This window comes from Miniopterus schreibersii (genome assembly GCF_964146895.1).
Source record: "Miniopterus schreibersii genome assembly, chromosome: 15".
Taxonomy (NCBI): Eukaryota; Metazoa; Chordata; class Mammalia; order Chiroptera; family Miniopteridae; genus Miniopterus; species Miniopterus schreibersii.
Window position 1 is genome coordinate 24,780,779 of NC_138115.1, and position 25,224 is coordinate 24,806,002.

A 25,224-nucleotide genomic window follows, 5' to 3' on the forward strand; every position below is an offset into this window, starting at 1 on the left:
CTTGTTAACCTCACTCAAGACTAAGAAAAGTTCTCCCCTTAAATTACTGTCCTTCGATCTCCTTCCTTTCACAGACAAGCATGTGAAAACTGTAACCATCCTCACAGCCTCCACTTCCTCACCACCCACGCACTACAGCAATGCTTCCTAATCTGGCTTCCTCACAGGTCACCCGCCTAAAACCCTGCTCTTAATCACCAAGTCTGATGATGAATTCTTCCTTCTCACCTTCACTGACCCCTCTATCTGGACGAGTCATCATGCAACCAGGCCTCCTTTCCCAGAAACACCCTTTTCTTTGAGTTTGCCCAGGCTCTGTCCTGGCAACCTTGTGCTCCCTCTGCCTCTTTCTCTTGTACCTCTCCTTCCACAGACCCCTAAGTATGGGTTTTCTCTCAGGTTTCTATCTTTTATTTTGTTCTGAGGGCTGCAAGTGCTGCACAGTTTACACAGTGCTTTCAGGTCCATTATCTCCCTTCTTTATCAGATTGCTGCTCTGAAGCAGGCAGCTAGATTTATTATCCTCATCAGAAATGAGGAAGCGACAGTACAGAAATGAAGAGACATGCTCAGCTGAATGCCGAACGAGTGCCAGGCCCGCGGCCTTCACTTTTCTCCTTCACTGTGTACCCCCGCCCTCTTGGCTTTCTCGACTCTCTGTAAGCAAATCTTGAGTCTTTATCTGCAGCCATCACCCATCTTAAATTTCAGTCATAACCTGCTTATTGGGGTATTTTACATGTCAGACCTCAAGCTCACTGTGCCCCCAAATGAACCACTTCTGTTTTCCTTCTCTTAATTTTTCTATTTCTCCACATAAGAAATCATGAAGACAACATTTAACTCCCCCCTTGTCTTTTCTGTAAGTAATTCACTCCCTTGCCCTTTGCCATTTCTTTCTCACCTGTCCCTTCTTCTCTATTTCCATGTTACTCTCTTGGATCCGATCCACTTCCTCCCCTCCCACCCACCCTTTTTTAAACAGCTAGACTACCACAGTCTCTTATCTCCCTTCCTCCTCCCCCTTCTATTTGGCCCATAGATCACAGTTAATTCTCCCCCAAACACTGCATTACTCTTACAGTTCCAGGCTCCAAAACCTTCCGTGGCTGATAGTTAGGCACCTCAGGCAGGCAATCAGGCTTTCACTAGGTGGGCCTACTCTGTCTTTTTAAGCTCAGTTCCCATTATCCCCTTACACAAACCTTCCAGTCAAATTACTACTTGCTATTCTTTGGACACAACTTTCTGCTCTCCTATCTCCAAATGCTCCCTCTCTCCAATACTCTCTTTTCTCTGACTTTGCTAACTCAGCCGGAGCAGAGTGTACACATGTTATGTGCATTTTGTGTCTCTTGCTCCACTAGAGGACAGACACTGAACCTTATAATTAGCTCAACAAAGTAACCTTTGAATGACTGTTTCAAGGCCTAACAGGTATATGCTTGGACAGAGCAAGCAGGTTAGGTCTTGACTTTCAAAGGGCCACCTGCTTGCTCCGAGTTGCCCCTGCCGTGTTTTCTCCAGGCCAGTGTAACAACCATTAATACACACAGAACTGAACTGGTCCTGGGCCAGGGAACGAAGTCTCACGCCGGCATGTTTTCTTTCGTTTTCCTTCTCCCTTGCCTCCATCTCCACAGTTCTTCCTACTTCAATTCTGGCATTTTCTTCAACCTAGGCTCCTTTTATTAAAGTGCAGCCATCAGGCATGGCTAGATGGGATCTCACTCTCCCCGTGGAAATGTCAACCACACACACAAAATGAAAAGCACAAAATACAACTGTTTCTTTCAAATCTACCCTACATGTTAATCTCAACTGCAACATATTCTACAGCTAGGACACAATCTTTTAGAATGGAGAGTTTGACTATTTTCCCCCCCTGTAGTTTTCAAATAATAGGAAAAAGGATTTCTTTAACAAATTTAAGAAATGCTCCACAGTAAAGAACTCCAAAGTAATGTCATTGGGGCAACTTCAAGGCAGGTGAAGATCTCTATGAAAATAAGCATCTGTCCACAGAGTAGACTTTACAGTCTCTCAAAACAGTACCACACTTGGGCCTCATAAAAACTCCATCAGTTAGGTAGGGCTGCTACTATTTTCTTTTAAAAAATTATCTTTTCACAAGATAAGAAACTTGAGCCTCACATTTAGTGATTTGTTCACAGTCAACTGGGACTAGAATCACTTGGTAGCAAGTGATGTATGCTGACTTCACTAGTGGTATTCAAACAGTGCTCTGTAGAAGAGTCCTGTGGCCACTGTGTCAGGCAGTGGGGGGCGGGGGCTGGATGAGGTGGGGAGGGGTGTATGGAGAAGGGTGTGATATTGAGGATGACTTGGAAGTGGGTATGCTCCCAGACCTCCCCATTCCCAAATCAATCAGAGCTCTGCCTTCAATGGTTTTATATACTGAGCCTCCACTGCACTGCACCATGGCTCTACTGCTTTCAGGAGGGACATGCTTAGTTGCATTAGTTGGTAAAATGATTCCTATGGCTGTAATTTGAAAAAAATAAATAAATCAGCATTCAGTATTAAATATTCAATGTTAATATTTATACAAAACAAAAAGTTACCTCAAAATAAAAGATTTCATTGAACTGCGGATTGCTTGTTTTCTTCTTTACTTTAGTCTTCTTTTGGTCATTCCTGTTCCAATGTGGTAGAGTTTTACCTTGTAGAACTTAACAGTACACAATTATAAAACATGCTATTTCCAACCAGGGAGCCTGACCTCCATTTAATTGTTAAGATGACTTAGGGAAGACCGTAGTTTTAAGTATTACTTGGGGGTGGGGGTGGGGTGGGGGTGAGGCTTAGGTGTCTAAAAATTCAAATCAGAATACACAAGTTTTGTGTACCTGATATATAGCAAAACTGTATTATTCTCTCAATGGCTATACTAGATTGACTGCCAAGCTTATGTCAGTCAGGGGTTTTTAATAACATTCTAATATATAAGCAACTTAGAATAAATGGCAGAAGGAAGACAATGAGATTCAGAGTACTTTTATGTATGTTGAAAAAATACCTGAGACACATGAAAAGCATTCTCAACACAGTTTACTTCTCAGGATTTAGCTATAATGTGGCTTTATGAAAAACACTTTTTATTTTGAAATAATTATAGATTCAGAGGAGGTTACAAAAATGTGTATAGGGAAGTCCCACGAAGTCTTTCTCCAGCCTCCCCCCCAAAGTTAACATTGTATATAATTATATTACAATCAAAACCAACAGTGACTTTATAAAAGATTAACATGCCAAATAGTTTCTATCTGTATGTTACTAAACAATTACACTTAAGAATTTGCCTGTCAGTTATAGATTATAAACAAAGACAAAAAACAAAAACAGCTCCACGAGGTTAAATATTTTTAACATGCAAAATTAAATTCCTCTGATAGCATGAATGTTATAGGATTGGGTATCTGTTGAGTACCCAATAAGTACCAGGCATGGTGCTAGGTATTTCACATACACACACACGTGCATACACAAATACATTTTTCAAAGCAACTCACTGGTGATTTTCTAAAAAATAAGAATACCTAGAGAGCTTGGGGATCGGGAGAAGGGGTGTGCGTCTGTGTGTGAATGTTGTGTTTGTGTAGAGGGCATATTGTGCTCTTTGTTTCCTGATTCTAAACCTTCCAGTTGTACACAAATGTCAGACTAGTCAGGCTCTGAAAAAAACCATAATGAAGTTATGAAATACAAAATAGTACAAAGTGCTACAGGTTTTCCCCTAAATTATCCTGAGTGATTTGAATATATGATCTGGCAGGTGCACTTCACCATGTTCTGGCACTTCAGCAGTTTGTCTGCAGCTTGGAATTCTCTCTGCAAAGCACAGATGCCATGAGCAGAAAAGGCGTTTTTAGTCCCAAGCTGCTTTCCAGATAACAATATGGAAACTGCCTTATTCTGAGCTAGCATTTATCAAAACAGGATTTTACCTACATAAAATCTAAGACATTTGCCAGGAGGAAGATTGATGCATCAATAAGGAAGGTCAAGTTTGTGTTTTAAAGTACATTTTAACTACTATAAAACTGATGTTGTTCCTTCCCCACAGCCTAAGAGTCTGACAGATTTGAAATGACACCCATTTTCTTTCTACAAAAACTGGACTTGGTTGTTTACAAGTGTATAACAGAACTTACTGAAGATTTTTCTTTCAAAGCATTACTTTGTGTCCTAAGTAGCTAGTTAGCATTTGCTCTTAGAACCTTAATTTTGTAATTCTTACACCAAACTTTAAAACTTAAAAAATCTTATAATTCAATAAACATTACCTAGAAGGGCCCACCAGAGAAACTGTTGCATACGGGTCACAGCTTTGTCCATTTATGAGAGGCAACCCATGGCATGCCTTGATGCTAAGGAAGAATAAAAGAAAATGATATATGATATTCAGGTTAAACAATATAAAACATTATCTTTAAATACAAATTAACATATTCAAAGGGTTAAAATTGTTTTCCACGTGCCTGCAGCTGTATGCCTATATACCACCTACCCCAAATACATGGATGTATGCATTTACTTATGCTATATTTCCAGAACAGGATTACACAAGAATGCCACAATCAGTACTCAGACTACCAAATAATAGTTAGCACGCATATCACCCCTAAATAACTAACAAGGTGCATTTTGTGGCTTGACAACACATTAGAACTGCTGTGCTTCTAAAGGAAAAGGCAGCGGTGTGAACCTTAAGGAGAAGCTGCAAAACCAAGCTGGGTCTAAGGCAGCACAGCCTCTGCTAAAGCATGAATGAGAAACAAGGAAGCAACTGTGGTTTCCACCTAACATCTGATTCATATACAGAGGGCAAGCCTCGCACAGCTCTGTAGCCTTTTATTCTGATTCTCAGTAACAGCTCCTGCAGCATTCTGTTGAAAAGGCTTTAGACCATAAAAATCAAGGTATCTAATCCACTCCCTGGGTAACAGTAGTTGGATTTACAGAGATCACAGAGTCTGACGCAATGACCTGCTCCTTAAATTTTCTCACTAAATATGACTGAGTTCATGATTTCAGTTTAACATCTAAGGGTCTGCATTTCCTGATGCCCAAGAGAAACTCAATGCTGCTGAGACATATTCTTCACTGAAAGATGTGGGTTACTGAGCAACATCCTTATTTCTCTCCACAACCCACAGATCATATATGTGGTGAAGTACAAATGGTGTGCTGCCAAGTGAAGAAAGAAATGATAATATGACTCATTTCTATTAAATTGGGTATCAAAAACCAAATTTTAAGTATTTCTGAAACTAGCCAAAGAAAGAGCAGACAAAGATAATTATTCTGGTTATTATTGTTAGGCGTAGGTACAGTCAAACTTTCCCACTGTACATACTATGTGAAACTTATACTTCTCAGGTTAAACTTCAGAACGATACCTGGTTTTTATATAACATTTGCAGTTCACTAGGTATTTTCACAAAATGCAACCAATTTTCACAACTGCCTTTGAGTAGAGTATCAAAGTACCATCATGCCATTTTAAAGAAGGCGGCTCAAAAAGGTTAGTGAGAAAGTAACAAAATAAGGCTAATAAGGTGATACAAAGTTTGTAAGAAGTGGGCCAAGACTCAACTTCTTCTTTCTTAACTTTCTAAAATCTAGTGTCCGTCCTTCTACATTCCCATGGAGCCTGAATATATTGTATTACTCTCCTTGTAATACAAAATTTCTCTCATGTAAACACTAATTATGAGAAATCTTAATTATAAAAATTTACTATAATTTTATGAAGTATTAAAAAACTGAGAAAAATGCAGTTCGGTATACAAAGACTTCAACAGTAATACCCACAAACCAAAACAATAATACTTATTTATAAGCCAAAAGTATCGGTCTATAAAAATCATCAGGAGTATAAAAGTTTTGTGAAAAACAGTAATATAAATACAGATTATTTTATTTGCTGCATATATTATGAAATACTATGTTTCAAATACATAGGATACAACTATTCTTCTAATTGGTAAATCAAACAATTTCATATCATAAACCATAAATGAGTAGAAAATGTTGAAAATAACCACAGTATACTACATTATCGTATATCTTGTTTACATATCACATATAAAGCATTTGATATCAATACATTTATTTTTAGAAATTACACAGGAAAATAAATTTAGTCCAAACTAGTTTATAATACAGAATAATCTGAATCTTTTCCTTGAATTTTTTTTTTTTTTTAATGAAAACACAAATGTTAACTTCTACATACAGCCAAGATGGGAGTAACAGGGAATAGATTTACCCTCCCACCAGAAAAAAACTTTATTTAAAAAAAGGACACAATCATCAGCAGAGTATAGTCATTTCTGAGGGGGGAACAAACAAGGTGAGTCCTCCAAGGGTCCCTATCTGAGGCCTGGGAAAGAACCATTTGGAAAGAGCAAAGGCAACAATTCCTGAAGCCCACAATCCACAATAAAAAAGAAAAACAAATCAATATTAACAGGACCAGAAATGACACAGATGATAAGTAGATAAGGATATTAAAATCCAGTTGTTATAACTACATTTCATATGTTTGGTAGAGACATAGAAGACATTAAAATTTTAAAGTCTAGAAATGAAAAATACAGGTCTGAAAAGAAAAACACAATGAGTGGGAACAACAGAAGATTCGATATGGCAGAAGAAAAGATTAGTAGACACAAAGACAGAGCAATAAACACATATTAAATAGATGTGTAAATGGTTTAAACAAGCCAATTAAAAAGACATTTTTAGATTGAACAAAAAAGGAAATTATATGCTATCTATAAGAAATTCACTTTAAATATAAAGATAAAATTAGGTTGAAAGTGAAAGAATGGAAAAATATATACTATGCTAATACTTAATCAAAAGAAAGCTCATTAGCCCTGGCTGGAGTTGCTCAATGGTTAGAGCATCGGCCTGTGCACTGGAGGATCTTGGGTTCGCGTCTAGTCAAGGGCATGTACCTGGGTTGCAGGTTCAATCCCCAGCCCTGGTCAGGGTGTGTGGGAGGCAACCAATCGATATGTCTCTCTCACATCGATGTTTTCCTCTCTCCCCCTTGCTCCCTACCTTCCACTCTCTCTAAAAAACAAAATAAATGGAAAAAATATCCTCAGGTTAGGATTAACAAAAACAAACGAGAAAAAATAAAGGAAGCAAGCTCATTAAGTGCATGGGTAATAACAATCCAAATGTCCATCAGTAGGGCTCTGAGTGAATAAACTATAGTAAATCTTTATATTGGAAATCTATGTAGTTGTCAAAAAAAGCAAGATAAATCTCTATTCTCTAATTACTCTGATACGGAGTAATTTTCAGGATGCATTATTAACTTAAAAAAGAGAGTTACAGAACGCTACAGAATCGAGTGGGAAATGCAAATATATTTTAATTTTTACTTATATATGTATGTGTGTGTATTTGCTTATATTTCAAAAAATAATGGAAAGAAAATCCACAACTTTTAAACAAAGGAGTAAGGAGGCTACAGGGTTGGGAGTGGATGTGATACTTCTCCAAATATACCTTATGTAAGTTCTGACTTTGGAAACATAAAAACTTTTATATTTCAAAAGTAAAATTAAACTTAAGAAGCAATCCTTAAAAATAAAAAACCTGAGGAACCACTAAAAAAGAAAGAATTAATTTCAAGGGACTAGAACACAGTATTTGACTCTACATCCTAAGTGATACATATTCTTAGAACAAACAACAGAAAGATCTCTTAAACTTTATTCAGTAACCTACCTGTCAGTGGTAGTAATAGTAGTATTACTTTAAATCTATTTTCTATTTCTTACAAGATAAGATACAGGCGATAAAAGAAATAATTAGGTTAATGTTGTTAGGGATTAAAGATTTTCAATCAAGAGGAAAGATATAAATATAAAATTAAAGTTATATTTAGAATTTTATAATATTAAATTTGAATTAGAAACATAAAAAAAGGAAGAAGAAAGACAGCTAGCCAAAGTGGCTACATTAATATCAGACAACGAAGTAACTTACGTCTAAATAATCCATAGGTAGAAAAATAAAACAAAAAATTATAAACTATTTTAAAATGAAGAAAATGGATAACCCTAAATACCTACATTAGGAAAGTAGAAAGATTTCCAATCACTGACTTCAGCCTTCATTATAAGAAAATTGAAAAAGAAGAGCAAATTAAACCCAAAGTAAACAAAAATAAGAGTGGAAATCAATAAAATAGAAAGCAAACAAAAAATATACAAAAGTAAGTGGAATCAAAAGCTCCCTTCCCCACCTTTTAAACAAGATGATAATTAAAACTGATAAACCTCTAGCTAGACTGATTAGGAAAAAAGAGTGAAGACACAAATTACCAACATTAGGAATGAGCAACATGACATCACTATAAAGTCTACCGGTATTAAAAGGAAAAAAGAAATAACTTGAACAACTTTATGACAAAGAACTGGGCAATTGAGATTAAAAGGCCAAATTCCTTGAAAGATACAAATGACCAAACATTACTTTTTTAAAGATCTGAATAGCTACGTATCTATTAAAGAAATTGAATTCCTGGTTAAAAACTTTCCCACCAACAAACAAAATAAAAACACTTCAGGTTCAGATGGCTTCACTGGTGAATTCTTACACTAATCATATAAAAAATAAATTATATAAATATATATATTTATTAGGAACAGAGGGGAACTTTCTCAATCTAATAAAGGACTGCTAACATCACACTTAATAATAAAAACTGAATGTTTTCCCCCTAAGACAAAGTATAAGACAAGGATATTTGCTCTCATACTTCTACTCAACATTATATTGGAGGTCCTAGCCAGTGTAATAAGACAAGAAACAGACATAAAAGATATCCAGACTGAAAAGGAAGAAGTAAAAATGTCTGTTCACAGATGACATGATTGTCTATGTACAAAATCCTATGGCGGCTATAAAAAAGCTAGTAGGCCCAACTGGGCATGGGTCAGTGGATGAGCATTGACCTAGGATCCAGGAGATCGTGGTTCGATTCCCGGTCAGGGCACATGCCCGGATTGTGGGCTCAATTCCTAGTCAGGGGTGTGCAGGAGGCAGCCTATCAATGACTCTCGCATCACTGATGTTACTCTCTCTCTCTCCCTCTCCCTTCCCCTCTCTGAAATCAATAAAGATATATTTAAAAAAACAAAAAAATTAGTAGAACTAACAAGTGAATGTAAAAACGTTGCAGGATACAAAAACATTTTTTTATTTCTATACACTAGCAACAACCAACCATATATTTAACCTCTACTTCTCTCCCTTCACTCCCCCCCTCCCCCGGCCTGTTTCTCTAATATAAAAATCGCTGCCTGGACCTCATGTCACCCTGTACCTATCTAATTTTTCTGTTTTTCTCTCCAAATTTCTTGACCTACCATTCACTCTGCAGCCTACTAAACCTAGTTTTTTCTACATTTGTCATTCTATGGCAACTCTGCTCATTAAGGTCCCTTGAGTGTCAAATACTACCCATATTTTTCAGGGCTCTTGTTATTGGACTTCTCAGCTGCATTAATACTTCTGATTACTCTCTCCTTGAAACCTGCTTTTCTTGGATTCCTTGGCGCCCCCTCTCCTAATTTTCCTCATATCACCTGTCTGTCACCTTCATGTTTTCTCACATACTATCCTACCTCTTCTGCTGGATCTCTTCTCAGTCAACTGCTCTCTTTACACTGTATAACCTCCCTTTAAGTCTATTTCTCTCTATCTTTTGGCCACAACTACCATTAACTTTACATTTCTATTTGAGCTCTCTCCACAGAGTTTTAAATTTTTATATCCAAATGCCAGACAGAAATCCAGCTAAAACTCATTACCATCTTACTAAAGCAACTCCTTCTCCACCATTTTCCCTTTGCTGCAAACACCACCATCCACCCAGTAACGCAATCTAGAAATTGAGGAACCATACTTCAATTCCTTTTTCTTCCTCATTTTCTGTATCTAATCAATCAGTAAGTTTTGGTAATTCTACTCTTTAAATATTTCTTCCTCTGTTTGCCTTTCTCGTATCTGCAACTACTGTTCTGGTGCAGAATCCACCATTTCTCACTTGGATTGCCCTAATTCACCTTTCTGATTCACCTCCCAGTTTCTATACTTAACTGTTGTCACAAATCTGATTTTTTTTTAAAAAATATATCTTTATTGATTACAGAGAGAGGAAAGGAGTGGGAGGGAGAGAGACAGAAACATCAATGATGAGAGTCATTGATCGAGCCCGCAACCAGGCATCGAACCCCGATCGCCTGGATCCTAGGTTGACACTCAACCGCTGAGCCAAGCCCAGCCGGGCACAAATCTGATCTTTTTAAAATGCAAGTTTGTCCATATTACTCTATTGTCTTCCAATAATTCCATAAGCTCATATAAGTTTTGTAAGTTCATATGGTACTAAGAGCCTCAAGATCTAGCTCTAGCCTATTTCACCAACTTCTGACCTATCTTTGACTCAAGCTTCATACACTAAGTAACATAAAACTGCTTTTAATTATACCCTCAAACACTCACACTCACCATGCTGGTTCTTGCCTCCTTACTTTTGCCTATATTGTTCTCTCCTTCTGGGGAGAAAAAAAATCTCACTTTTTCTAGGCTAGCTACTTTCTATTCATCCTTGAAGACAAATGTTACTATCTTTCTTCATTTAGTTGTTTCAAAGATTTATTTAATGCCTATTAAGCGTCAGGGAGTGGGACAATGGGATGATGGGGTAAGACAAACATGGTGCCTGACCTCACGGAGCTTACAGTCCACTTGAAGAAACAGATGATAAGCGATAAAGAAAAAAAATAGTAACGACAAATAGTGATGAGTGTTATGAAAGAAAAAGAACAGAATGTCCTATTTTAGCATAAGTGGTATTTAAGCTGAAATTTGAAGGATGAGAAGGAACCAGCTAGAAAAAGAATGGTCACAAGGTCATTCCAGGCAAAAAGAACAGCCGATGTAGAGTCTAAACTGGAAGAGTTTGTCCCATCCAAGGAACTGAGAAAAGGCCAGCAAGCATATGGACAAGCAGCAGCATGCCAGGAGATGAAATCAAAGAGGCAGGCAGGGTCAGAACATGCCGGATCTTGTGGGCCAAGATAAGGGACTTGCACTTTATTCTAAATGTGATGGGAAATCACTAAGTGTTTGCGCAGGGGAACGACATATCTAATTAATGTTTTAAGAGATTACTCTGGGTTGCTATGAAGAGAATGGATTGCAGAGTGGAAGACCAGCTAAAAGACTACTGAAATAGTCAAGGTAAGAAATGGTTGGTAGTTTGAAATGACATGTCAGTAAATATTATTAACAATTAGAAAATACATGAAATATTTTATAGAATCAGTAAGAAATGGATCCAATGTAAGGGGAAAGTGAGGAGAAAAGATTTTAAATGACTCTCAGAATTCTGGCTTGAGCAATTAGGTGGATGGTGGTATCATTTGCTAAGGCTGTGGGGAGGAGCTGGATATATATGAGAATCAGTACTTCAGTTTTAAATGTGTTAAAATGCAATGTTCTGAGACATCAAAGTGAAGCTGCCCAAAAGGCAGGTGGACATATGAGTCTAGAGCTTAGAAAAAAAGACCTGGGCTGAATGCACAAGGTGTAAACAAATTTTTTAACTTTTAACTTGAAATAATTTCTAACTTTCAAAAAGTTGTAAAAATAATATAGAGCCTGGCCGGGTGTGGCTCAGCGGTTGAGCATCGACCTAGGATCCAGGTGATCAGGGTTCGATTCCCGGTCAGGGCACATGCCCAGTTGCAGGCTGCAGCCGATCAATGACTCTCTCATCATTGATGTTTCTATCTCTCTCTCTCCCCCTCCTTTCCTCTCTCTGAAATCAATAAAGATATATTTAAAAATAATAATAATAATAATAATATAGAGAGTTCCTATATACTCATCACCCAATGTTAACGTTTTGTGGAACCAAAGTAGATTTATAGAAACAAGAAACTAATATTGATACAATGTTAGTTAATAATAATATTAACTACTCTATAGACCTTACTCAAATTTCACCAATGTCCTTTCTCTGGTCAAGGAAGCAAAACAGGATCTCACATTGCATTTAGTTGTCACGTCTCTCAGTCTCCTCCATCCTAAAACAGTTCCTCAATTTTCCTTCTTTGCCCCACAATCTTGCCAGTACTGGCCAGTTCTTTTGTAGAATATTCCTTAATTTGAATTTGTCTGATGCTTGCTCATGATTAGATTGAGATTTTGCATTCTGGTGTCTTTAACAGTTCATCATACAAGGAGGTCCTGGATGTCTCATTTCAGGTGATACTAGCTTTGGTCACTCGGTTACAGTAGTATCTATCAGACATCTTGTGTGAATATTCTTTGAGACTATGCAAATATGCTGTTTGTCATCATACTTATGTTTTTTTTGTTTTTTTTTTAACAACTATAGGTGATTTGTCCCTATACTAATTATTATTGTGGTGTTTGCCAATGATGATTTCTATCACTTGCTCTACATTCATTAATTAGAATTCTATTACAAGGAAAAGCTGTCCTTTCTCCCCCATGTATTTATTTGTTTATAGCAGCACTGACTCATAGATATTTATTTTATTCTATAGGTTTTAATCCATCATTATCATTTTTCATTTTGATGCTCAAATCGTCTCAGATTTGGTTATCTGGAGCTCCTTCAAGTTGGCTTCAATGTCCTTTCTACACACCCTCATTTCTTGAGCACTTCCTTACTTTCTGACTCTACAGATGCTCTGGGATCATCTTGTATTTTCTCTGCCCAAGCCTTGAAATCAGCCACAGCTAAAAAGAAGTCCAAGTTCTTTTTATTGGTGCAGCTCTAATACTGTAGTCACCAGCCACTTGTGGTTATTTAAACTTAAATTTAGACAAAATTAAAAATTCAGCTTTTTAGTACCAATAGCCATATTTCAAGTTTTCAATAGCCATACACATAGTTTGTGGTTACTGTATTGGACAGTTAAAATACAAACATTTTCATCAAAACAGAAAGATCTACCAGACGGTACTGATTGGAGAATGATATTTAGGAACCAAAATATGGGGGCTAAGTATACTCATTGCTACTGGGGTGACACTGTTTCTAGGCCTTCTCAGTGAACAGAGCTAGTGTGTACACACACTTATATTTATTACGCAATTTTACTTGGAGAAGTCTTATTTTCAAAGGAGAACAGAGAAATGGCGATGAGAGGGGTGGAGGTGAGACCTTGAGAGGCATGTCTTTTAGGATGGGAGATGCTAGAACATGTTTACATAGTGACAAGAACAATCTAAAAGAGAGGGTAAAGTGGGTGACACAAAAGAAGGGAAACCTGAAGGAGTGAAGTCTTTGAGTAGGGGAAATAAAGGAATCCAGGGATCACATGGGAAAATGCACCCCCAGTAGGAGAAGGGACACCTCCTCTGCTATCACATAAGGATAAAAAGATGGATGCCAAGACAGATTTGCAGATTTATACGCAGGAAGATGTGACCAATTTACAGTCTGCAGTGATAGAAAATCTCATTGGTGCATTAGAGAAACACAGTAAAACTCCAGGGCAGTTGTAAGTACCCATGTAAGGTCTGTGGTCAGGAATTTAAAGTAAAATCAGTCTATGTAACTTTTCTCCAGCAATAATCAGGTGCAGACTGAACACAGAGGAAGAGTTTCATTCATATTAAGATTTTTCCAGATAAATAAGAGTGATGAGAGAAGAGCAGAGGATTTAGGGAAACCCTGTAAGAAAATGATTATAGTGACAGATCATTAAAAAACAAACAAACATAAAGGGAAGTGAAATAGGAGCAGGTAAGAATATAGTGAAGACCAGTGGATAATGGTCTTACTGACGTGTAAGAAATGCTCCAGTGGGGAGCTTCTAGGCCTGGAGGAGAATAGCTACTGCATATGAATCTTTCCACACATAACCCCCAAAACCATAGTTCAACAAGGAGCACAAAGAAAACAATACTTGAAACCATGCCTTCGGCATTACTAAAAAACAGAATACCACAAACTTCAAAATACCTCTGAAGTTGAGAAAGCGACAATAAATTCCATAAGGCTACTACCGATACTCTGCTGCTGCAAGTCAGTAAGTATGGACAGCGGAGGCTTCAGGGAAAAAGACGAGGGAACGGTCAGACAAGCGAACGTCCACATGGAAACCTGTTTGTGAGCAGCTGTCTGCGTTAACAGCCTCAAACTGAAAACAACTCAAATATCCATAAACTGGTGAATGAGTAAACAAATTCCACATAAAGGACTACTACTCACAAATGAAAAGGGATAAACGGAGCCCTGGCGGGTGCGGCTCAGCACCAAGAGCACTGGCCTGCGCACCGAAGGGTTGAGGGCTCCATTTGGGTCGAGGGCACGTACCTGCGCTGTGGGTTCATTCCCCAGCCCTGCTAGGGCACATGCAGGAGGCAATCAATCTATGTGTCTCTCTCATATAAATGTTTTTCTTTCTCTTCTCTCCCCCCACCCCCACTCTCTTTAAAAATCAACGGAAAAAATATCCTCAGGTGAGGATTAACAACAACAAAAAGATAAATGGCTAAACACCCATCGTCATTCACTAGGAAGCCTTTCCACCTCCTGCCCGCCAGGTAGTTAGACACTCATCTGTGATGCTATAACACCCTATATCTATCATTTAACCCACATTCAATAATAAATGTTGATTAAATTAATGACTTATCATAACCTGAGTAGACTAGATATAAGAAATAAATTGGAAATCAACTTAATAAAGAAATGGCATAGCAGTTTCATTTCTGAAAAAAGTTTCTGAAGTATTTAAAATAGAGAGTAGGCCTAAGATTCAAATAATAGAAAATGGAGAATTACTTCTAGCTGATTTTGGTAAAAGAAATGTGCTTACTGTACAACAAGCTGCTGGCACACAGTTCCATTCTCTGTTATCAGTTCATTCAGTTTTAATTCAAGGTGAACTTTACCCTATAATGACAAAAAAATATATTAAAGGTATATATTTTGTCAAATGGTACTCAAAATATTCAGTTATGCACATGGTTTTGCCCACATTAAGTATCTGTTAAATGACTAATAACCAACAATGTAGATCAAAATCTGAAAGAGGCAGTCAGATGCTTATATCAAACATGGTACTCAAATTTAAGAACTTTATGCACAGTTCAACAAATATTTATGTATCTCAGAAATCATGGATTACAAAGAAAGGTAACACTTATGTTTTAGGAAATTTTGAAATAAAAGCTAATTATAAAATTTAGAATGCTTTTCCCAGAAAAGACAAATCATCAATAAAGGCAGAGATGGTATCATTTAAAGACAGGGAAATCATACAATTATAAAACAATAAAAATAAGTTAAAACTAGTAATGCAATTTATCAACACTTACTTTTCATAAATAATAGATTTATGGAATATCTACTATATTTTAGGAGGCACTGTGGGAGTGGGTAGGAATCCATAGATGTATTACACACAGTTATTAATTATAAGAAGCTCACAATCTAGTTGAAGAGACAATAAACAAAAGATAGCACTATATGGCCAAAAGTAATGATGAAAAAAATGGGATACTGAAAACAAAGGAGTACTTTCTTAAACAGCCATTAATAAATGGATTTTAAAAAATTCAGCAGTATAAATTTAAAGCAAACTATCAACTTCTTAAGAAATGAAGGCTTAGGAACAATATAATCTAGAGCTTGATATTTCTACTCTGCCACTGGTGATGAGCGATTCTAAACTGGTTATGAGCAATCTGGCATGGTTAAGAACCCGGTGCTGGATTACCTCCTCCCAGCTGACAAGCAGAAAGACAGATTCCCATGGTGCCAAGTGGAGATTTCAGAGGTGTGATGTCTAAGGGCTGGTGATGTAAGTAATTTCATTAGAGGTAAGAAGGTCCATTATTTACTCACTGTTCCTTTTTGAAACAACCCCTTTCAGATACTCTTTCATAAAAATCTAACCTGAATCAGCTTCACTATTTTATGGGGACTTGTTATACAACAGTGAATCTGAGGACCACTAACTACAAAGCTCAGAGTTAAATCGATAGTAAGTGATAAGCAATAGATATTGATGGGTCTCAACACAAAAGCTGCATGAGAAAGCTAAGCTCTAAAGACAGGCACCAGTGGTAGTAAAATTAGCAGTTGGATGGATTTAGAATTAAATTAAGCAAATCTTCCACTAAAAATCTAGGCACAAATATTTATAGTCACATATAATTTGTAAGATACATTTTTTGTTAGTCCTGTGTTTAATATTCAGAAACCCTGCTGTTCAAAAGTGACCCTGAAGAGGTCCATGATCTGTAGTAATCTGTAATATTACTCAAGTAGAATTTTGAGTCATGTTTGCCATCACGTCAGCATGTGTGTGTCACTTAGTGAGCCTAGCCAACTGTACCAACATTTGCATCTCAAAGCAGTTTTACTATTTTAACATGTATGCATTTTATGGCAGAAAGTGTATGCTAACAAGGCACTCCTTACTGTCTCTCAGGAACGTATATAGAACCTCTATTTCTAAAATAATAAAAACTGCTAAAGTGGAGTGGAGAAAAAGTATAATAATTTCATTCACAACTAAAAATCATAGCACTGCATCAAGTGGAGCCTAGAAATAAAAAGATATTTAATGGGATTCTACCAGGAATCATTATCATTGAGTCAGAGCCTACCTAACACGTTCATTACTCCCACTGGCTGTTAAACATAACATTCCTTTGGTATTAGCCAACAATAACATAATTGTGTATCAACCTGGTCAAGAAAAGAGTGGGTACAGAACAGGAGACACAAGACACATACTATTAGTGTGCAACACTAAAATTAAAAAGCATTATGAGTTAAATTAAGGAAATTATAATTTCTAAACTATAAAACACTTCCTCATTGTTTAACATGGAAATATGTACATAATGCTTAGTAAAAGAAACAACTTACAAAATAGGGTGTATAATATAACGTTAATTTGTAAAAATAAAATAATACTGTACATATATCACTATATAAAATTACTACAACTCCATCTACTAAAACAATGATAGAAGTTACCTTTTGTTGGTAGGATTTCAGAGTTTTTCTTTCTGCTCATCTAGATTTTTTTTAAGTTTCTACTACCAATGTGTGTTGCTTTTTAATAAAGAAAAATGAACAAAAAGTTTAAAAAATTACTTGAAGCTACTTTTCAGTGTCAGAAACCTAAATCTTTGAACATTTTACAAAAATTTGGTATTCCTTAATACATTGACACAAAGTTCAGTTTTACTTACACCTGTCACCATTTTGTATATTTGGATTGTAGCAAAAACAAGTTTGTTTGTTTTTTGAGAGGGCAGTTATGAGTTCAATAAAATATTTCCTAGTCTCCTTTGAAGCCAGGGGTAGTGGCTAATAATAGCCATATAATACAGTTCTGGCTGATAAGACGCAAAACAGAAGCTGCTGCCCTGGCAAGTGTGGCTAAATGGTTAGAGCATTGGCCCATGAACTAAAGGGTTGAGGGCTCAATTACCAGTCCAGGGCACATACCTGGGTTGCAGGTTCCATCCCTGGCCGTGGTTGGGGTATGTGCAGGAGGCAACCAACTGATGTGTCTCTCTCACATCAATGTTTCTCTCTCTCCCTCACTCTCCTCCCCCCGCCCCTCCCTTCCACTCTCTCTAAAAATCAATGGAAAAAAATATCCTGTGGTGAAGATTCACCAAAAAAAGCCAACAAAAAACAGAAGCTGCTGGTGGGGCATCTGAAGCAGCTTTTTGAATGGGAATTCCTAACTTCAGCAGTGGCTGGAGATGCTAAGCTTAATTGAAGCTTTCCACAGTTTCATGGTGTTGGGCAGATAAAAACTCGAGTCCCAGACCCACCAAGATAGTAAATACCCAGACTTTCTGTTGGAACCTCTGAAGGACTATGCCTGAGGAGTAAGAATGAACAACAGAGACCAGCCCTTACAAAGACTGAAACCTAGTCTGGAATCAGCCGAATTCATAACTGGATTAAGTTGCCTCTAATCTACCCACATGCAAAAAACAAAGTAAATCTCTGGAGGAAGAAAAAAAATATATCCAGAGCTTCAAATTATCTCTAAAATATTTCATATTTCAATGTCTAGCATCCCATCAAAAATTACTAAGCACGACAGAAGAAAAGACAAACACCAAAAACAAAAACCTGACAAAAGGAAGCAGATTTACAAGAGATGCCGATGTTGGAGTTAACTGACAGAGGAAAATAAATGTTTAAAAATTTTTTTAATGAACCAATGTTACCCCAATAAATTCAGTTTAAAAAAAAAGACAGGAAAAGCATTTTTAAGATAGAAAACGAAATGCAGAATCTAGCAAATAAGTGGAAACTATAAAATATATCAAATAAGAAATTTAGAATTAAGCAATAAAATAACCAAAATGAGGATGTATTTAACAGCAAATTACCCACAGCTAAAAAAGGATTGGTAAAATGGGAGATAGATTAGTCAGTAGAAAATATCCACAAATGAAGCAGAGAGAGAATAAGAGACAGCAAATGGTCTATTATTCATGTAATTGTAGTCCCAGAAGAGAGGAGAAGGAATAGGGAAGGGAAAAAACAGATGAAGAGAAAATTGCCTGGAATTTTCCAAAACTGAAGAATGACATCAAGGCAAAGGTTCAAGAGCCCCCAGGAACACCCAAGTAGGATAAATATAAAGAAAACCACAAGTAGGCAGTGCACAGCAAAAACTGATGAAAGCATAAGATAAAGAGAAAATCCTAAAAGCAACCAGAAAAACAGAGCCATTGCCTACAAAAAAGAAACTGTAAGACTGACAAGGAATTATGTTTGATCAGAAGCATGTAATGTGATTTGGTCCACAACTACTTTCTCATCCAATATCTAATAGTATACATTTTATGTATGTCAGAAAACACTGGGATGATCAGATATCTGGCACTATATTCTCTAATTTTAATTAAAAATAAACCAAATTCTTGGAAGGTATTATTCTTTATGTATTCCATAGCACTGATTATGTTAGGGTGATGTATGCAACTGTATCACATTAATTTGTATCAGCATATTTAGGAACTTATTCTGGTACTGTCTGAAAAATTAGTTTAATATTTTTATATGCTAACTTTATTTCAATTACTTTTACAGAAATTTCACACAGAAAAATCTGTGATTATTTTAATTTTATACCATGTTATTCTTGGTACCCTAGAGAAGATAGTGAATTTCTGCATACTGTTTGGGAAACTCAGCTGAAAATAGGTATTTGAGAAAAACATAACACATACTCTTAAAACCTCCTGAGTCTAAACACTTTTTTAGTTTTTATCACAAAACACTAAATTTTAACAATATTCCATATAAAAGACCTCAGTATATATGAACTGGTGAATTTTTTTTATATATGAGGGAAAATATCTCAACTTCCAGATTTCTGACAGATGTTTTTATGTACAGGAATTAAATCTGTAAACCATTTGGACACAACTGTCAGATGAAAAACAAAATAAAGGTTTTACTTACTATGTTTTATGTATGTATGGACTGATTTGTTTTTCTCCTTAAAGAAGTATTTATTATGATCTAGAAGGCTCATTCTTTTGTTATTTCACATTTATAAACTTAAATTTTAATTTTTTATTTATTTATATTTATTTAATTTATTTATTCCTCACCCACGGATATGCTTTTATTGATTTTAGAGATAGGAACGGGGGGAGAGAGAGAAACACATTGATGTGAGAAAGAAACATCAAATGGATGCCTATCGAATGGCGGCCTCCCGTATGCGCCGACTGGGGACAGACCCCACAACCTAGGTTTGTGCTCTGACCAGAATCAAATCCACAACCTTTTGGTGCATAGGACGAAGCTCCAACCACTGAGCAATCCAGCCAGGGCTAAATTTTTAAAAAATCAAACTGCAACATTCAATGTCTTAATGGGGATGTAAAAAAAACCCCAAACACCTGATTTATATTATTAGCTATAATCAGTGCATTTATTTTGTTAATGCTTGTATAAAGAGGGCGGGCAGATGCCATATTACAAAAGAAAAACTACAAAAACAATCAATAACTTATGGCATGATCCAGAAATTCAAGATGAGCTTGTTGGTAGACTTATTAACTAATTAAGTCAAGAGGATGTGATTGATAGTATATCTGGATTTACTGCTTGTACAAGTTGTGTGAGATAAACATCCTTAATTAATGAGAGCACCAACTTCTCCATATGAGAGATCTGGTTTAATCAGTCTTATGTAAAGGCAAGCTCTTTATCATAGCACCTAAGAAATAAATAAAGAAAAAATATTTAGTTTGTTATGAGTTCCAGGACCAAACAGTTAACAGCATGGCTGCAGATCACGAAAGCTGAGAGGATATAGAGGAAGAGGAACCAACTCAATCCACACTAACTGCACTTATGTGGCAAAGAACATGGAGAGAGAATACTATGTTATGTAGGACTATGACCAGAAACTAAAGAGAATGCTTCAAAAAGGAGAGAGTGGCCAATAGTATCAAAAGGTTGCTGGAAAGTCATGTAAGAGAGGACTGAGCCCACTAGACTGAGTGACCCAGTGTCATGGGTAACGCTGTGACAGCTGCTTGTGCTCTCCCTCTGACCCACTGTGGGGTCTAAAGGCAGATTAGAGGGGTTGAGAAAAGAATAGTCCAATACAGAAAGTGTAGGAAAATGTACTCACAAAAGAATACCTTGAATGTATGAAAAAAACTAAAAATAATTAATATTATTTAAAGCAATAATAAAGCATCTGGGAAATAGGTCCAGGTAAGAGGTTAGAGTTGTTAGCAATTTTTCAACTGTTTTGGTATAAAAGCCATCTTACTACTATTGGGATCTTTTCATTTCAGGGCTAAATTACATTTTCTCATGTTACTGAAACAGAAGGGAATCCTATATACTGAAGCTCTCATTTCACAGACGGAGAGCCTCACACAACTATATGTTGGCAAATATTTTAGGTACAAATGATTAGTGGTAGAGCTAGGAAATCAAGCATCTTAATCTCTGAAGTAGAGATACCAATCACTTCTTCTACCCAAACCCCTTTCTGGGAGAACATGCCTACCCAAAGCCCCAAAACAGACTTCTCTATAGTGACTTTACCTCCAATCATATCAAATCAGACTGCAATGGACATCTGACCCAAGTTTGGCCAGATTCTCTCTCTAAATTGTGGCAGAGAAATGAGTCAGATCTTAAGAGAGTGAGGGGGCTTTATGGTTATGTAGACTTGAAGGATGATGTGGCCTTTTTTGGTTAGCTGTTAACAAGAAATTATATTTACTTAGAGAAGCAGAGGGAGAGACTTGTAGTCCCATCAGACATACAAAAAGAGTACAGCCCTGACCAGGCAGCTCAGTTGGTTAGAGTGTTGTCCTGATATGCCAAAGGTTGCAGGTTCAATCAGGGCACATATAAGATTCAACCAATGAATGCATAAATAAGTGGAACAACAAATCAATGTGTGTTTGGTTTTTTTCCTCTCTCTCCCCCTTCCTCTCTCTCTAAAGTCAATCAATAAATAAAAATTTAAAAAGAATACAATGGAATCTCATCATAGTATTTTTCCTTTCCCTTTCATTTTGCAAACTGAGTAGTTAATAAAATGAGATAGAGAGAAAACATTATCTATTCACTTTACAAAATAAAAGGGAAAAAATAAATACTATTTAAACAGTGAGCATTTACACTCATTGAGCACAGTGAGCATAGGAGTAGAGAGAAATGAATCAGTGGGTCTCAGTTATCATGTGCGTCTTGCAGTATCACTAAGTGGAAGTTTACAGATATAGTACATATTTTAACTTCACCATGGCCCCAAGTGCAAGCCAGCTGTTTTATGTACTAGTCAACCAAAACCAAACCAACTATCCAATATTTTAGTGTACTTTATGAGAAATTAAAGTCTTTCAAAAATGATTTTGATTATGTGAACTGTATCTAGTCTATTATTGAAAGAACCTGACCTCCACTTAAGATGTAGCTCATCTGCAAATGCTTCACAACTTACTAGCTCTTATTGGCCAAACTGAAGTTCCTGTAATTATATTCCAATAAGTTCCCTAGGAAATGCCTAATGTCCCTTCCTTTTTCTTTGAGCTTATTTGAGTAGGCTTCTGTTCCTTATACTCAGATGTTCCCTAAGAGATCCTCCTAACAATCTCTGTTGAAGCTTTTTTATGGTTAATAGTACAGAACAATAAAAAGCAGTAAAGCATTGTGGGTTAAGAGTTTTAGAGTCACACAAGATCTTTATTGTAATCATGGCTCCATCACTTAATAGTGCTGTGACTTTGGAGGCATCATTTAACCTTTAAGAATCCATTTTCCTTATCTGTAAAATGGAGGTAATGCTACCTATACCTCATTAACGCTATTCTGAAGATTAAATGAGATAATGTATATTAAGTACTTACTACTGTGCTTGGTATAGGCTGTAGAAGATGGAATTCCTGCCGAACTCAATCTGTCTTACAGCTTTTTCCTATGGCTGTATCAATAGGTCTCATTTCCATGATATTTTTATAAAATTTTATAAAAGTTATACAAATGAACAAATTTATTTAAAAGTAGGATTTGAATGAATCATAGACTGCCTTTCTATGTTTTCTAGACTTACAAAGTTAATTTAGCTTTCCTAGATCAGTTTTGGGGCCAAACAACAATATTCCTAATGGTACCATATTAACCTGAAAAGTGTTATACATTCTTCCAACCCCCTAAAGTATTCTTCCTTCCAAATTTTATTTTAAGTAGTGATTAGATCTTATTAAGTGTCATTTAAGAAAAAAGAGCTCTAAAGATTATAACTCATGTTCATGAAAATAACTTGTAGCAAATAAAAAATGTTGACATAATATCTAACAGCTAAATGTGTTTCCAGAATTTTCATGTTTCAGAAATGAGTTTTACATATACACCATCAAATAAAAGCCAGTTACCCAGTACTAATTTCTTATACCATCTCCAAGAATTATACAAAGAACATTATAAAAACATTTCTACTTTTTGAGAGCTAGGGTCCTTAAATCCTTTAGCAAATTTACATTGGTCATAAGAATGGATTTTACTAAACTGCATATGAAAATAACTTTTATATTTCATATCAGACGAATTCTCAAAGCCTACTCTTATCTTGCTTTTTGTTAAAACTATTAAAACAAAACTGGTACTTTAATTTAAAACTTTCGTATCTGCCTTTTCATAAAGGCGTATTAGGGAAATGGCGCCACCTAATCAACTGGTGGTAAACAGATATTTTACATCTGGATAGCATTTAACAGCTTTCAAAATACACTTAATTCTCACATCATATGAATCAACATGAAAAGTAACCACATATAAAAATTAGGACCTAAATTTTCTGACTTCTAGTTTAAAACTCTTTCCACATCATTACATTGCCTCTCACCTGGGTCATTTATCATACTGTATATCGGGATCTGAATATAACAGTTAACGTCGAATGGAAAGAAAAGCACATTAAAATGGGGTACAGTGGATAAAACATGAACAGTTTTAATTATATTTTGTACTTAAGAAGAGGTTTTAGTATACCGATACTTAATTTTTTGAGAATTTAATCAAAGAGAATGCTTGAGAGGTTATGAGGAAATAGAGACACAGACACTTTATTTGCAAATATCCGTGGGTGTGTGCACAGCACTTTTTTCTGGTCTTAAACTTCTGTTTGAGTCACAGTAGCAAATTATAGCTTCTTTTAGAGAGGAAGAATTCTGCTTGCAATTATGCCTTCGGGAAATGGTTTCACAATCCTTACCATATTTTATAAATAAATAGGGTTATAAAAAAAAAAAAAAAAAGGATTCCTTTTAGCTAGAAATAACAATTTCTAAGAGAAACTCAGATTTTTCAGAAACAAACAGAAAGATACATGGCTAGCCTTGGCCAGTGTGACTCAGTAAGTTGGAATGCTGTCCCGTGCACTGAAAGGTCGTGGGTTCGATTCCTGGTCAGGGCACATACCCAGGTTGTGGCTTCAATACCAGGTAGGGGTGCATACAGGAAGCAACTGATCTATGTTTCTCTCATATTGATGTTTCTCTCTCTCTCCCCCCCCTTCTTCTCTCTCTAAAATCAATAGACACATGCCCTTGGGTGAGGATTAAAAAAACAACAAAAAACCCCTGGCCTGTGTGCACAGTGGTTAGAGCACCGGTCCTTGCACCGAAGGGTTGGAGCCAATTGATGTCTCTCTCTCACACTGATGTTTCCTTCCCTTCCACCCCCTCTCTTTAAAATCAACGAGAGAAAAAAAAACCCTCGGGTGAAGGATTAACAACAACAAAAAAAGATAAACGGCTAAACACCCATCTTCACTCACACACAGAATCTGTAAGACCTCTTACATTGGCAAGAGGAAAGAAGAGCTTTAAAAAGAGTAATGATCCCTGTTCAAATTTTCAAAAAAATGGTGAACAGGAAGGGTGAGTGTGAGAATAAAGGTACTGTATGATGAGCTCAAGCATGGTTTGAATGAATAGCATTTTCCTAAGTCTAGTTTACTAGAGACTTCGGCATCCTGGTCAGACAGATGAAATCAAAGACGTCTAGAAATTCTCCTAAAAGTCAGAGTGAATAAAACACCTTTTCCCTTTAAAACTTTTTCCCCATCTGAAAAAATGTTAATAATTTGCTACTGTGACTGAAACAAAAGAACTAAGGAAGGGGAAAAATGTTCCCCTTAATATAACCTCCCCAAACTCATATACGCATGAACACGTGTTATTCTTGAATTCATGTAGCAAGGAATTTCCTTCTAGCTCTATATTACCCAAAGGTCTATAATATTTGGCACCAGAATTTAAAATAAGATATAATAAGCTGTATGTATATGAACTAGTGTAATTTATTTTTCATTCATTTTCTCTGTGTGACAATCTCTTACATCACTTCAGTCTTAATATTTACCTGAACCTCTGAATTGGAGTCAACAGGCTGTAGTGAAAACCAAGTTTCTTTACCACTGTGGTTACACAAGTCTTCTTTTTTGATGGCTACTTTTCCTATAGGAAATAAGTAAAACAGTATGAGGAAACATTCTGTATAATCTTTAGCACTGTTATATATAATACTTTGTAGAAAACATTTAAAAAATAATTCATATCTATTGGTATTAAAAATAGATTTTTATAAAGTAT

The 25,224-nt window shown here is 36.2% G+C and overlaps 1 protein-coding gene across 4 annotated transcripts in view; it reads right to left on the reverse strand.

Moving 5' to 3' along the window:
* RASA2 (RAS p21 protein activator 2) overlaps positions 1–25,224 on the reverse strand; it is a 93,996-nt gene that overhangs the window by 35,538 nt on the left and 33,234 nt on the right. For all 4 annotated transcript variants that reach the window (XM_081160337.1, XM_081160336.1, XM_081160338.1 and 1 more), the window contains exons 4-7: positions 24,995–25,089; positions 14,919–14,995; positions 4,308–4,391; positions 2,586–2,658 (exon numbers count right to left, since the gene is read on the reverse strand). In XM_081160337.1, coding sequence (XP_081016463.1) covers positions 2,586–2,658; positions 4,308–4,391; positions 14,919–14,995; positions 24,995–25,089 — 329 coding nt within the window. The remainder of the gene's footprint in view (positions 1–2,585; positions 2,659–4,307; positions 4,392–14,918; positions 14,996–24,994; positions 25,090–25,224) is intronic.